At 42.2% G+C, this 14,584-nt stretch overlaps 2 protein-coding genes across 2 annotated transcripts in view; one reads left to right on the top strand and one right to left on the bottom strand. All coding sequences in view use genetic code 11, as the record gives it.

Moving 5' to 3' along the window:
• Window positions 1–11,000, bottom strand: part of EGR_08798 (putative phospholipid-transporting ATPase VD) — a gene marked incomplete at both ends in the record, with an annotated part of 13,231 nt that extends 2,231 nt beyond the window's left edge. Inside the window, 13 exons of the mRNA XM_024498047.1 lie at window positions 1,317–1,399; window positions 3,133–3,291; window positions 3,507–3,905; window positions 3,984–4,482; window positions 5,525–5,836; window positions 7,081–7,127; window positions 7,206–7,455; window positions 7,639–7,760; window positions 7,951–8,082; window positions 8,661–8,761; window positions 9,120–9,199; window positions 10,181–10,385; window positions 10,618–11,000. Coding sequence (XP_024347519.1) covers window positions 1,317–1,399; window positions 3,133–3,291; window positions 3,507–3,905; window positions 3,984–4,482; window positions 5,525–5,836; window positions 7,081–7,127; window positions 7,206–7,455; window positions 7,639–7,760; window positions 7,951–8,082; window positions 8,661–8,761; window positions 9,120–9,199; window positions 10,181–10,385; window positions 10,618–11,000 — 2,772 coding nt within the window. The remainder of the gene's footprint in view (window positions 1–1,316; window positions 1,400–3,132; window positions 3,292–3,506; window positions 3,906–3,983; window positions 4,483–5,524; window positions 5,837–7,080; window positions 7,128–7,205; window positions 7,456–7,638; window positions 7,761–7,950; window positions 8,083–8,660; window positions 8,762–9,119; window positions 9,200–10,180; window positions 10,386–10,617) is intronic.
• Window positions 11,001–13,498: 2,498 nt separating this feature from the next.
• Window positions 13,499–14,584, top strand: part of EGR_08797 (putative phospholipid-transporting ATPase VB) — a gene marked incomplete at both ends in the record, with an annotated part of 6,168 nt that continues 5,082 nt past the window's right edge. Inside the window, one exon of the mRNA XM_024498046.1 lies at window positions 13,499–13,609. Within this exon, the coding sequence (XP_024347518.1) occupies window positions 13,499–13,609 (111 nt within the window). The remainder of the gene's footprint in view (window positions 13,610–14,584) is intronic.

Here is a 14,584-nt window from a genome sequence, read left to right as displayed (position 1 = left end):
CAAGGCGATCAGAAAGTTCGCGCGGATTTCTGATTTTAAGACTCATAAAGGTTTGCGAAATGCATTCATTTGTTTTACATGTACGTATCATAAAGCTTCAACATGCAGCGGTCTACCGCCAGGGTATTCTTTATTGTGCTCTGCACTACATGCCTATCATTTTGAAACCTTACATACTAGAATATCAGTTGAACTTGATGAATGTGTCTGCCTCACGAATGCTGCAGAACATCCACTTTTTGATGAAGATGGAATGGTAGAGTAAAGTGTCGCTCAAAAACGATCTAGTGCGTATGATTTCAGAGACCTTCCATTCTTGAGTAAAACAGAGAACCACGTGCCAATGATGACTTTGAGAAATCCGAAATTAACAGCTCAAGACTCACTTTCTGTAGTGCTTCAAGTGGGTGAAGGTGAAATATCCTATTTACACTTAGGTGAGACGGAGAATGGGAATCGTGGAAATGACGAAGCTATTTAAATGGGTGCAGCATGCCGTGCATTAATAACTAACGAGCAATAGGCCTCAAGATCTCTTTTCGCACACGCTTTGAAAAAAAAAGGTTGTACATTTTGGCCTGTTGGCTAACTGGCCAACTGAATGGCTTAATTCAAACGGGAAAAGTTTTTGTTTTTTCGCATTCCATCGTTAGTTAAGCAAGCACACACGTAATTGATTATCCTCATACTACCCACTCACTATCAACCACTCCGCATTTTCAAGGTACACACCACTGAAATTCTAGAGGATTATGCCTGTTTCGTCTTTGTATTTATGTGCGTGTATGTGAGTGTTGCGGATTACAGATGCAATTAATCACTTGCGACTAAGACGCATTTCTAAGGTATGCAAGGAAAACCTCTTTTTGAGAAACAGCCAGGACTGGTGAATCAGTGAGGTGAAGGTGTTATTCTTATAAGCCAGCGCATGATCTCATATCTAACATTGCTATAAAGCTGATCCACTAGATCTTATACCACACTTCAAGATGAAATAGAGGAAGATACGGTCTCATCCCCTTTGTTTCCCTGATAATATTTCTTCAAAGAGACAGCACCTTTTTGGTATTGGAAAATCCCGTGCAAAATGTGACTGAGGTAAAAATGGTTGGGTTTTGGGCTTGTCTCTTGCCTAACACTTGTCCAAATTTTCAACTGCCTTCAAAATCAGGACCATTTTTTTTTTCAGAAAAAGCTCTTATTAAAGTTGGTAGGTGAATTTCAATCCTCGAAAATGAATTGGCTATCTATAGTGTGTAGACACACACCTGCCACAACTCATACAGCAATAACATTCACCATTAAGAAAAACTAACCCTTTTAGCCATAACGAGAGTCCTTAGACCAGATCGCGAGTAATCTTTCAAGCGCTCCTCAGTACTGCTCTTAAAAGATTGTCCTAAAAAATAATGAGAGAAAAATAAAAAAAATGCAACAATCCAATTACGCGCATACAATGCTATACATAGTATAGGAAGGGCATAAATCACATTGGCAGTTCAGTGATGTGTAAAGTGTAGCCTAGATGGAATTCGATGCAATTTTAAGCATTCAATCATGAAGAAGAGCTTGAAACGCAGACACATCGATGAAAAAGTGGCTTAATGGCAGAAGAAGGCGAGAAGAAGCACCACTCCTGGAAAGGTGTAGTGAGTAGACACAGCTTGTAAGAAAGATACAGTTCTCTATTACATGTAGGAATGAAAAGTTAATGTATAGACGAAGAAAATGTCCACATTAAGGTAAGGTTAATACAGAGTTTCCCACTCCATCCGAGACTTCTATACATGGTCGCCTCTAAATTTTGGGCGAAGCATAGCAACAGTTGCCAAGTTACGTCACTATCCTCTACTAGCAAAGTCAAAACTAGGGCGTGGTCTCAACTCATGCAGCACCGAACGTTTCTTGCACAGAAAGCAGGCTAATGAAGCATCCATGGGGCTTAAAGAGAGAGAAAATGAGAAATCATTGCCGTAAAAGGTGCACAAGTCAATCCAGGACTATACCCCTTACATCGACGGACACGTAAAAAGCATCATTGTTCCATTATAGTGCTACTACACCAATAAGCACCGAATGCCAAGTGCGTCCAGTTGCTACTCCTGGTAGCCAACGCGCACGTCGTGGGATGCGTGGATCAGTGCACATACAGTTCAAGCTCGAAGCCCGCGACTACTACCCGGTATTCACACGGCTTCCAACAAACGACGACAAGATATTGTGAGTGAATGTTCATTAGCAGAACGATGTACGAATGCTGTCGTTGAAATTTCACAATGGGTGGACATTTCTATCCGTGAGGGGAACGATGAACACAACACGGTCATTCACGAACACTTTCAGCTTGGTGAAGTTGGCGCACGCTGTTTTCCACTCGAATTATCAGTGGAGCAGCTTCGACACTGAAGTTGCTTTCCTGATGGAGTAGGAGTGAATCGTTGGAATAATTTGGAAAAGTAAAAGCAGGTGGAAGTAAAATTGGGAGGTAAACACAAGAAGGGTCAGTTTAATCAGAAGTAATTCAGAAGAATACAAGCTGAACAGTAACGTGTCAAGGCGACCAGCCTATCTGAGCTGATTAATGCTGTCTGGATGAAAAAGACAATCAACACCAAAATTCTGATTGGTAAACGACCCAACTCTCGAGCAAAATCGCTCGACAGCCCTTAAACAATTGGTAATACTAACTCTGATGGGCTAATAAATAAAACCCCATTAAACGGCAGTGGGATGAGATTGGTTTATCACCATCATTAGTCACGAAGCAAGGTTCGAAGTCAAGCCTAACTACCAATGCATTTGTAGCAGCCTCTTAAAAAAACTCTTTAAGAGTCTCTTGACGAAAAATCCAGCTCAGCTAAGAAAGTCATTTTTTGAAATGACGAACTCAGTGATCATCTTGGCCTTTTGTAAAGGAGGCAAATGTCTCCCCGAACTCATGACAAGTCATTTTTGGGGAAAAATCCACACTTTTGGTATTATTCAAGTAGAGGGGATTTGTGGAAAACAAGCAGTAACCGTAAAAGAAGGAAAAATTATCGGGTAGTTCACCTTGTCTGAACTACTTTCTAATACATCTCGATATCTACTGAAGATGTAGTTGGTTGTGAAATTCTAAATATCGGTAACTACCTTTATGGGGATCCAAAAGCGGCAAGATTACAGAATCAGCACCCTTGCAGTAGAGGACAATTTGATCGGTGTCGGGATGACGAATTATAATTGACATCCTTTTACGCTTTGTGACAAATGGCAAAACCTTGAGCACCTCCACCCGTATTAAACCGTCACCTGGAGATGAGACAACACCAAACATGACACATTGGAGGCCGTAGCAGGAGTGAGGTTACTAAATTGCTCCATTTTTTTTCCACTAGAGCCGATAAAAATGAGGGATTTTCAAGATCTAACAATCTTGCAGTATTTAGCAATTGTACTGCATAAGAGAGCATTCTGTATGAGAAGTCTGGTAAATCATAATAGTTATACACCGATGACTTTCTTACCCGGCAACCAGATGATGACAAAATCTGTGCCCCTTTGCAGTAATTTGCAGCCATACTTGCACGCCGTTCTTACGAGGGTCACTTCATCCGGACTCTCAGATTCATAGCCACTAAGGAGGGTGTTTTCCGAAAGCGGGCAGATGTGGTGAAAAGGTCGATCAAGTAGGGAGCTATTGCTATCGCGCCACCGAGTTGATGAGCCTGCTTGACTTAGCGCCTCCCAATCATCGTAGTCTGATGAGAGAATTGGAGCTGACTGCTGTTGGATATTTTGCCTCTTAAACTGCTTCGTGATGGGGGGTTTTGCCTTGGGCTGAAACAATGGCTGCCTAGCGGGTCGTGCTTGAGGCTCAACCACTCTCTCATCATCTGAGGAGATGGAACAACTTCCTGTGGGTTCTGAAACAGATCATCGAGTCATCTAACCAGATTTTAATAGCATTGGAATTTTCAGAGAGTTTTTGGAGCCGATCTTACGAGATCCATTATCCTCATGTGTCTCGGATAGCGAGGCCACGGTATCAGGTACATTACCAACAGCCCCCGTATTGGAGAATCTAAATTTAATGAGACTTTTGAGGCTCCGTTTGCCTTCCTTCTGGTGAGGTGAGTCCACAAGAGCGGCAAGCACGCGTTTCGGAGGTCGGGTAGACTGGCTCTCCTCACCCTCCACCTCCCACGTCGACGTGTCTGACTTGCGCTGACGCCAGGCGAAGAGATTGCTGATGCTCAACGACTTGCGCATGGATCGATCAAGTAAAGTGTCATCAGTATTAGCAGTTTCAGCGGCGATAAAAGCTTCGTTTCTCTCTGAGTCAACTACCGCCTCTTCCCCCACCTCAAAAATCTCGTCCCGAGAACTACGGATGAAGAAACGACGGAAACGCGACGAGGAGAGAGAAGCCTCATCACCACCTTTCGATTTCATTCCTCGACGCAAGCGGGCAAAAGGGTTCTTCTTGCGTGAGGGCACGAGCTGCAACGGAAAGGGAATTTAGGGATCCAGAAACAAGCACAAGACTAAAGGCCGTTGATAAGGACGATAATGCTCTTAATTTCCTCTGAACTTTTAGTTCCTAAGAGATGACTCGGGGTGCTGTATTGTTGGAAGCGGAAAGCAAACCCGACGCTAGATACAGAACCTAAATACCACAAAAGAAGGTAAATGACATGGACGGCTCAGCTCGCGACGACCCATCAGAGAGGACTCATCTAACCCAAGCTTATATTTGACAATTAATCCAATCATGTGCTCTCCAAAATAGCAAGAACCGAAGTGACACCACTAGTGGACTACACCATCCACTTTGTCTTTTGTGCATCTTCTCCGGTGCTTCGCTCAGGCATTCTTCTCCCTTAGTACTTCAAAAACCCCCACAATTTAAAAGTGAAGGTCATAAGTTAAAGTTCCTAGTTGGAAAGGCATTTAAATCCGACGTCAGCTATGGATGTGGTCGAATTCGATGGATCCACAGCACCGTCCCCCTTGTGAACTCTACTGCGAGCATTCGACGTCTACGTGTTGCTCAAGGAGGGATTAGCGGATTTCACTTGCCAATTCCTATTAACAAGCAGCACAAATCTAATGTTCATCATCGACAGCTTTTACTCTCTTCAATATTCTCAACAGTTTATATAGCTCCCAGTCAGCTTTTAGAATTATAGAAGAGGTGGTAAGTGTTTAAGTTAGCCACCGAACTTCGTAGTAATTGTCATGGACACACTCAAAATGGACTTTTCAAATCAATTAATTTTGATGGCATTTCAGTTGTTTACTGCCGTCTGGTGGGAAATGGGATTGAAGTCTGCCAGTCTATGAGAGTTCTACCACCACCTTGGTGGCATCGACGTTCCTCCGTACCTATAGCTTTCCAGCTCTTCTGTAAGCCAACTATAGATCGCCCTTCTGCACTGCCATAACTTATCACATTGGCAGGGATGACAGCGGTAGGCAGTCAGTTAAAATAAACGAAAAACTTAACTAGTTCGTCCTTAAACGTAAATGTTAAAAAACACACCGGAGCGGGAACATTTTTATTGGCGGAGACGACGCAGGAGTTGCAGATGGTGAGGCAGAGGAAAAAGTCCTGAACTCGTTGGCATTTGCGCCGCCTGCTTTTCCCGTCGCCTCCATCAAATGCGTGGAGTGATGATGGTGGCAGAAAGTCCAAGGTCTGATTTCCTTCCTCTAACGGAGGCATAGATCCCAAACCGGGGCTAGAGTGACTGGTCACGCGTCCGAAATTGGGCTGTGAGCTGAACGACGGAGGCGGCACGAACGGAATGAAATCACGCACTGCTGATAGTGGTATGTTTGGTACAACCGTCTCCTGAAAAGACATTTACTCTCTTGTCAATTAGGAATCGGAATTTAGGCCAAAATGAATGGAAAGGAAAAATTTGCGAGCAGTGTAAACTGCATTTTTATTTCTCTCTACCTATTCCGACCTTTGCCAGTAGGCTTGAATTATGCCAGAATATCCTCCTCCATCGCGCCAATCATCACTAATCATTCCTTAAAATTAAGATATTCGTGAATAATAGTGCCTTATTGTGTCGTGTTGTACTGTGTTCAGCGTTTCTCGCATGAATAGAACTGCCCATCGCTTGCACAATTTCGTCTCACTACAAGCAAGTGATGTCTGACCCGGGGTCCAGATACAGACAACCATTCACATGCAAATACTTTATTGGTTGTGATTTAGGAACCATCATGATCAGGCAAACGTAAGATCTCCAGTTACCCTTCTGTGACTGAAATTGGCGTCACCTTATTGTGTCTGATGACTTCAGTACTAGTAGATATCTGCAGAGTCAGGTTTTACTGATGTGGGGCTGTATCTGTAAATCATGAGTGTGATGTAGGGAGCTGATAGCTTTTTAGGATTCAAGACGAGAATAACGCAGATAGGGGACTAAGGCGCCTTAAGGAACAAAGTAACCCAATGAAGCTACTTGGTACCTAACAATTAGCCCTTAGGCAAATGTTTCTACAAATAAAAATTGCCATAGGAAGGGCACTTGTCCAATAAAAACTGCATAAAATCTTTCAAAATCAAGACTATCAGTGGATTTGAAGGTCTCCTTATTTAGAAGGAGGATTAGCAGATGATTTCCTTACCTGGTATGCTATTGAACACATTAAGCTTGGATGTTGCGATTATTACCGAAACAGGATTAACCAATTAGAAGGTGACAACGAGAATGACACTTTTTTAACTTGCATATCTAGCTACGTGAGTCTTCCATATCTCCAGCCATATAGATATTCTTATTCAGATAATTGGCAATAAATTCACTTTAAGGCTTGCATACTGCTAAGGGAATAAGGTGAGATATAAACCATCATCTTTAAAAAAACCCGAACAACAAAGGAGGCGTGTTTTGAATGTGCGACGTGTGCAATGCCGCAGGAGCGAGTAAAATGTAAGTAGAGACAAGGCGAAGCTGGGACCAGGCAAGACACGTGAACGCAGTCACTCATTCACTAGCTTACCCGCACCTTCAACCGCAAATCTCACGGCAAAAGTAGTTATAAAAAACGAAAAAATTGATTGCTGAAACGTCAACTCACATCTGTATCCTGTAAGGCGTTCTCATCCATCACTTCCACAGGTAACTCTAGAATGGAAAAAGCCATCAAATGGAAAACCGGTAAGTAAATGGGACCCATCAGAGGGCTTAAACGAGCTCCATTACCTTCATCAACCCAGTAGTCAATGCCATTAATAACAGCCCGTTTGAAGACCATCTTATTCTCCGTCAGAGTGCCCGTCTTGTCACAGAAGACGTATTCAATTTGGCCCAGGTCCTCAGGAATGTTGAAGGCATGCACCTCCACGCCCCGGTCTCGTTTTGCGTCGTAGAGACCCAGATCGCGATGCATGAAGAAAACTTGTAAAACTTTGACACCCTCCACGGTGATGTACAGCGGCAGAGGGATCACGGCCTACAGGGAGAGCAGATTGATCCGTGGAATTCCAATTGACGAATGTGCAAAAATATAAATAAAATAGGCTGACCTTCTACTTTTTATGCCAAAATAGAATGTTGTATGATGATAAGTACTTCTCGGATATACACCAAGGGAGTCAATGCAACGTCACTACCGGAAAAGTGAGCCATTGCCTACCTGGAAAATGATCACAAACGTCCAGAAGTTAATGAAAGCACTGAGAGCCACATTGTCAGATTCCTCGGTTTCAAGAAAGGGAATATTCGCACCGGGAAGGCTACTCAACCAGATATAGCTGCCTTGAAGAAAGAAGGAATGAGTCAGTAAATGAAACCGGTAGATTAAAAACTGCACAAGACTGCCTAAGGTATGAACTTTTTGTTGGTCCTTCTAGTCAGCTGGCACACCTCTGGGCTTTTGAATCAAGCAAAGTGCGCCAAAGTCGTCAAACTTTTGAGTTAACAAGACCCTGATATATTTATTACTCACCAACAGATCCAGTGACGCACAAAATTGCGAGAATAAGGATACATAAGATAATATCCTTATTTAGGCGCCTCTCCAACTTGCTTCGTTTGAACTTGCGACCAGAATTGTTGAGAACTGCCTTGGTTTCGCGACCTAGTGAATGCAAACATACGTGTTACCTTCTGTGCGGTAGAGAGCAATGCTGCCATAATACGAGCCGAACATTAACCTACTCCAAGAGCTAAGGGGCCATCTGTGCTGCGATAAAGCCCCAAGGAGCTATGTTATTTCATACAGAAGTAACAAAACACCTGACACATGGTGGCGGAAAGTAACGAAGTAAGCACCGGTGAAATAAAACACTGCAATTCCTCCTGTGGAGTCGAGAACATATGTCTTCATTTAGCTGTTACAGAAATCAAATTTACCTAACTTGCCATAGTTGCTACCGAGCTTGGAGAGGGAAATTGTCCCACGATCGCAGACCATAAGAGATATGTTTTATGTGAGATTAGATAATTTAAATGGTGAAAAAAAAAGCCGTTTTGATTTTGTTTTGTTCTCCACCAAAGGGCCCCCATTTGACAAGTGAATCCAACAAACCAAACAGCCAAGAAATCAGACTATCGTGCACCGTGATGACAAATGTCATTAAAAGGAGAACCTACCGCAATGAGAAGCAATAAAATCATTTCTGAGGAAAAAGAATCCAACAGGAGACTACCTCTTACCAGCATAAATAACCATACCCTCGACCGAATCGGTATTACGAAGGATGCAGCCCCGAAGGAGTAGGTTCTCCTTCCTAACAACCGTTGGGGCTGGAGTATGGCTAAAAAAGAACTTAAGACAGTTAATGGTTCCCAAGCGACAAAAAAGGAGCTTATGCTAGCTAACTGTTTTTAAATCAATGATGAATGGTCTACAAAAACTCCACACACAGACAAACTTGTCATGTTACTTAGATATGTTTGCATAATAGCGCAACAGAAATAAGAAAAGTGTAAAATTTAGTGGGTAAGTACACATTGGACAAGAAATTAACTTCTGCTCGAAAGTATTAAGTATACGACGGAGCAACTTGTTTGCTATGTTCTATTAACACGAATCACGTTTCAGCACTTGACCATCTTGGCACCGGAAGCACGAGTCACAGAGTTCAACAAAAAAAACCGAGAAAATTGACTTACATCCTGCCGCTGAAGTGATATAATTCAGCATTGGGGGCTTCTACTTCAACGGGCCAGAGAAATTCCTCCGGTGTGAAGGCCTAAATAAGATTGAAAAAGGAGAAAATGTACTTCACACTTTTAACACGAGTTCTTAGCAGATTACGTTATCACTAACGACGTCATCACATCAGTTAGGCAGTCAAACGCAAGCAAGGCGACAAACTTCCGTATCAGTCAAAAATCCACACTAGAAATTATTTTATCCAAGTACCTTTGTCCAAACATTGAGTCTCGATAATAAGTGAAAAAAGTAGCCAAAAAGCCGCGATTCATGAAAGCCAAAAATTGAGGTGATCTGCTATCGACAAAGTGGAAGAGCCTCTAAACACTTTACCGCTCTCATTCAAGCTGTTAAAAGATCACATTGTTATCATCCTCACCCACAAAAGGCTTACATAAACGAGGACCCACTTCAAAGATTTTCAGGTCAAAAATAAACTACATGAATGTTCCAATAGATTTAGGATAATTTGTGTTACATTAATTCTTAAAATAACATCATTTTCTTACTGATTCAGTTGACATTTACATTGTCAAATTCAAAATATGTAAGAATGGGGATTTTAGAGAACGAGGAGTTTCAATAACTTCAAAAACTTTTAAATTCAATAAAGTATTATGGGGTAGGTGGCAATTCGCATCAGTGCTAAAAACAGTAAATAGAGTCCTTGTCAATGTCCATGTACCTGTGCTTAAAAAAAAGGCCTTGAAAATGATGTCCACTTTTGCCGAATTTAAAAGTTGCATATGCTAAGGCTATGAAGAGCTTTTATGGCTTTATAGGCGTTCCTAAAAGTCAACTCTGGTTCACATAGATCAGTTCACTTCTCGTCAAAACTTCATATTCTACAGTGTCGTCACCCTAAACCTGAATGCCATATATCATGCTGCTTATTTGACTTCAATTTTGCACAAAAGTTTAGTTCATTTGAAGTTCTTAAGCAAATACACAAAAAACGTAAATGCCCCAAATGCTCAATAACAGCATAAAGTGTGGAAAAGAAATAGAAACTACTTACTTGGATTTGGGAAGAGCGAACACATTCACGCTGTTTTAAATTGGTTTCCCCATCCAAGTTAGCCGTTTCAATGTGACACATTCCGGAAATTTCAGAAGACTTCAACAGCAAAATATCGGCTGGTATGACCTCATTTGTATGTAGTTTTACAAAGTCACCTGGACGAATGTTTGCCCACTTTCGTCTTACATAAAGCCTTTCTTCACTGAAACCGCAAAATCAACCCGAATCACAGCATCATGTTTAAATATGATATAAAAACACATACGTTAATTTCATTATTATAATAGTGCCTTAAAATCAACTCGGTTCATCGTCTTCAAAAGTATAAGGATGTGATCAGCATATCTATAGCACAGGTCAATCAAATAAGTATTGGAGAACGTGTAAAGCGATGCTATCATGAAGTAGGCTAGCGAGTGATGTCCATAACTTACATGGAGAAGACGTCTGCCTCCGTACCATTAACCTTTTGGTCTGCGCGAAAACGCCTCAGGTCCTCAAAACCATCTTTAACTGCAGTAAAGGCCAAGACAGCCAATACAGGAATTACAGCCAGTTCTTTGGCGAAAGCTTCAACTCTCGGCATAAAATTGAGAAATACGATAAAAAGGAAGTAACAATTTGCAAATCGATGCAACTGTTCCCATAAATTAAGTGGCAAGAACGTCAGGAACGTGTATTTGGTGGTCTTCACATAGTTATTGGCAAATTTCGCATTTGGATCCTCAAAATTAACCATATCACGAGGATATGATGTGCACGGATAGACAGTCCTACATGGCTCGGTGGAAGATTTTCGCTGGATAATATTCCCCATTAAAGCACAGACTGTGGAACCATTCGATAAGTACACCCCAAAAAGCAAAAATACCTTGGGAACCAATGAAAAACACTCGAGCAAATAAAACACCCATTTTGGAAAGTGTGATCAAAACCCTTTCTATTAATTGGTTAGTTCAAGGTTGAGTTAGTCGGCTTGGTCAAGTATAAAAACTCTATAAATAGATATTCTATTCAAAATGAAAAATGTCAATATTGTGCAAAATAACTACATTTCTGCGCCTTAATACGTGCAGCGAAAAAATTGACTCTTAACAGCATAAAAAGAACAGTATTTTGACGGTCTATATGGTTAATTATATTTAATGCAATGCCCGAGGGAATTACTTTGAATTGTTCATCACAACAAGGAATCTCCTTTCTTCAAAATCTTTAGAATTGCTTTAGAGAGACTTTGAATGGCAAATCACACCGATAACCCACGTTAATCACAATCGTATTGAAGCATGGATTGCGTATCTTACGAAAGTGTAGTGTCCCAAGACTTCCCTGAAGTCAAAAGAAGACACAACACTCGGGCAGGATATACATATTCAGCACAGAGAAGGCATTTGGGCTACTGCATGGCTCAAAGGCCAGCCCACCCGGGGTGGTACAAGGGCCAAGTCGAAAGTGGCTCCTCGATAATACCGAAGGATAAACAACCATCGTATTACACGGCATTTTGTAAAACCTTTACTCCTTTTAGGGGGACTCAAAAAGCTATCCCACCCTGGCAATAGATTAGTTGTGTAGCTGTATTTACAAAAATAATTGAGATAACCTAAAGGTGTCATTAAAAAGTTGCCAAGGAAACATGGACACATTTAGTTGTCTCTTTCTTATTCCAATAGTTACATTTGATGATCTCTGTTCAACAGCCTGCGTTGGCCATCACATTAAAATCAGTGCAAAAGTAACAAAGTACTCAGTCATTAAAAACAGGATTGCTGTCGCTTTGGTTCGTGTTAACTTGTCGCTGGCCTGCCAACAATGCAGCACCTCGTAACCTCCAGCAGCCGCAGTTGTCAAAAAATATTCTTTTATGCCGAGTAGCCGACGCATAGAGGTATAAGTGTACGGCCATGCCGCTACAACGAAATGACGAATTCCGGAGTCTGAGGTGCTAGTTTAGTTAAATTTTGCCGTTAAACAAATGCTGAGCCACAGACATGGGAAGTTCAGGAGATTCACGTGCTTACGATTTTAGTGTACGGATGTGAGGGAATTTATCCCAAAATATTTATACACATGCACAAGCAAATCAAGAGGGAATTCCAAATTTTCACAATGAGCTCGTGCTCTAGCACCTCCAGTGCCACCGGAAGTTGTAATTGGCTATATCAATGTGGGCGGAGACTTATGAGTAACTCAGAGAAGGTCTGGGAAGCTGCAGACACGACCAGAAGGTCATGCCAACAAGATGAAAGCATCTTATTCAAAGCGTGAACAAGGCACATTGTTGGAATCTACAATCGAATCACTACTCTGCATTGACCAATGCCACTGTCTTCGTATCCATTGACATGCACCCGATTTGCGTGTTGCGTAGACTCCACCCACGATAGTAGTGTGTGGTAAATCAAACCTCGTTTCCAAACACAGGACTCGATTTTGCATTCTAATTCGTCAGGCTCGTCGATCCGGCTTTTCGCACACGCCTTATGGTGTAGGAACGAAGTCCATATAACACTCCCTCATTTGCCTGAGTGCAATCACTTCGCTTGATGGAAGAGGACAATCACTACGTGGTTTCTGATACAGTTTTCCAAAAGAGGTTATTTTGGAAGTTGTGTTGATGGATAATCGGAGTAGAAGGCTTGTTGAGATGGAAGAGTCCACATGCATGTCTGTCTGTGTGTAAGTACGTATGTAAGTAAGCAGGTAAGTAAGTAAGTGATGTAAAGTGAAGTATGCATAGCTGGCTGCTGCTGGGGTGTTAGTGGTGGAACAGGGAGAGGAGATGAATGGAGTTGGCACCTATCCGTGGCGATGAACAGTTGATAGACCGTGCTCCATTTAACTGATGAGGTATTTATGACAATAGGGTGTTGTTCCAGCATCCTCCTCATGAATGCAGGTGTTAAGGAGAAGTGCATGAGACAGGAGAAGTGTGGATATTGGTGTGATGAAGTGGCAACAAATTGGGAAGGAGGATGTCATGGTAGCCTGACCCGTAATGGTTACGTGTAGAATCACCTAAAAGGTGTCCACAATGGACAGGCAAGTAGCAGTATTGTAAATGCAACAGACATTTGATTGATTGAGTGAATGAGTGAGTGAGTTGGCAGGTGAAGTCTTGCGTCTTCGTTAATGGGAAAGTGATACCGCACGTATTTTGCTGCTGCATCCTTCGGAAGCAGGATGTCGATGGCAGCTCCACCAACAAGCATACTCACACACACACACACACAAGAGAAGAAATAGAATGACTTTGGACAGTGATAGCTAGGCTGTGCGGAGCTGTGCGTGCAGTGCAGTGTGGCACGGTTTGGGATGTGGATGCATGGTTGTACAAGATTCTTCATGACTGCGTGGAACATGATTCAGGCAAATCCATTTGTACCAGGGGCTGTGCATGGCAGTATAGCGAAGCGTAATGCAAAGGTTAGAAACTGAATAGAAGAGTCAACACTCCCCTGTATGCCCCTTGCTGATCTCCTGGCTCATTGGAGATGTCTGGTCTTGTTGTTGTCTGATTACTAAGATCATGGTCTGTAACTTCGACGTGTGATGTGAGGCTGAATTGTAAATGCAACAGACATTTGAGTGAGTGATTGAGTGTGAGTGAATGAGTGAGCCAGCGATTGCTCCTTTCAGTGTACTGTACTGTAGTGCTAAGTTCAACGAAATCGCATGCAAAACGTGTGTAAGTGGAGTGTGAGGATGACTTTGTCCTCGTCTTCCTCCGCCTCTTTCGTAAAGTATTGAATGTGACATTTTGGTTTTTGTTCACCATTCCACCTCAAGTAATAGTTTCTTCGTGGAAAACAATTTCTGTGACATTTGTTTGTAAAATTAGCAGTGGAAGGTAAACTTTTGCCACCATTGGGAAATACCTAATGGAAGTCCGCAAGCTGCACAAGTTGAAGTCGTTTCCCAGCTCATATTGTTATCCCCAAATCATTTACACTGACATTGACACATTGCAGTTCGAGGGCTCCTTCTAGAGAAGGCATCAAATAATTGCACGGAAGGCGCCCATTGGCACCACGTTGGTGGAGAATCCACTGCAGTCTAGGTAGACCACACACATGACTAGCAGACGCAGTCGTTTTTTTGTAGACTGGAGCCCCAACTATTAGGAGGCGAATGAAGCAGGAGCGTGAAGGGTAGAGTAATGAAGTAAACTTGCAGACCTCGTGTACCACAAGGTACCCTGTCTATTGCACATTTCCCATCATTTCCATACGTTGTACCATTAACCTTGATGTTCACACTGGATCTGCAATTCGAACGCATTTGTGTGTTCTCATCGTTGATCTGTGCCCCATTTACCAAAATGTATGACTGCTGTAAGGTAAATGGCAGCACACAACACACATTGAAGCGGCTCTTATTTTGAACTACCACAAGTGTTCA

Source organism: Echinococcus granulosus (genome assembly GCF_000524195.1).
Source record: "Echinococcus granulosus chromosome Unknown EG_S00120, whole genome shotgun sequence".
In the NCBI taxonomy this organism is placed as follows: Eukaryota; Metazoa; Platyhelminthes; class Cestoda; order Cyclophyllidea; family Taeniidae; genus Echinococcus; species Echinococcus granulosus.
Note: the sequence above shows the minus strand (reverse complement) of the source record. Positions and strands in the feature narration are given on the sequence as shown.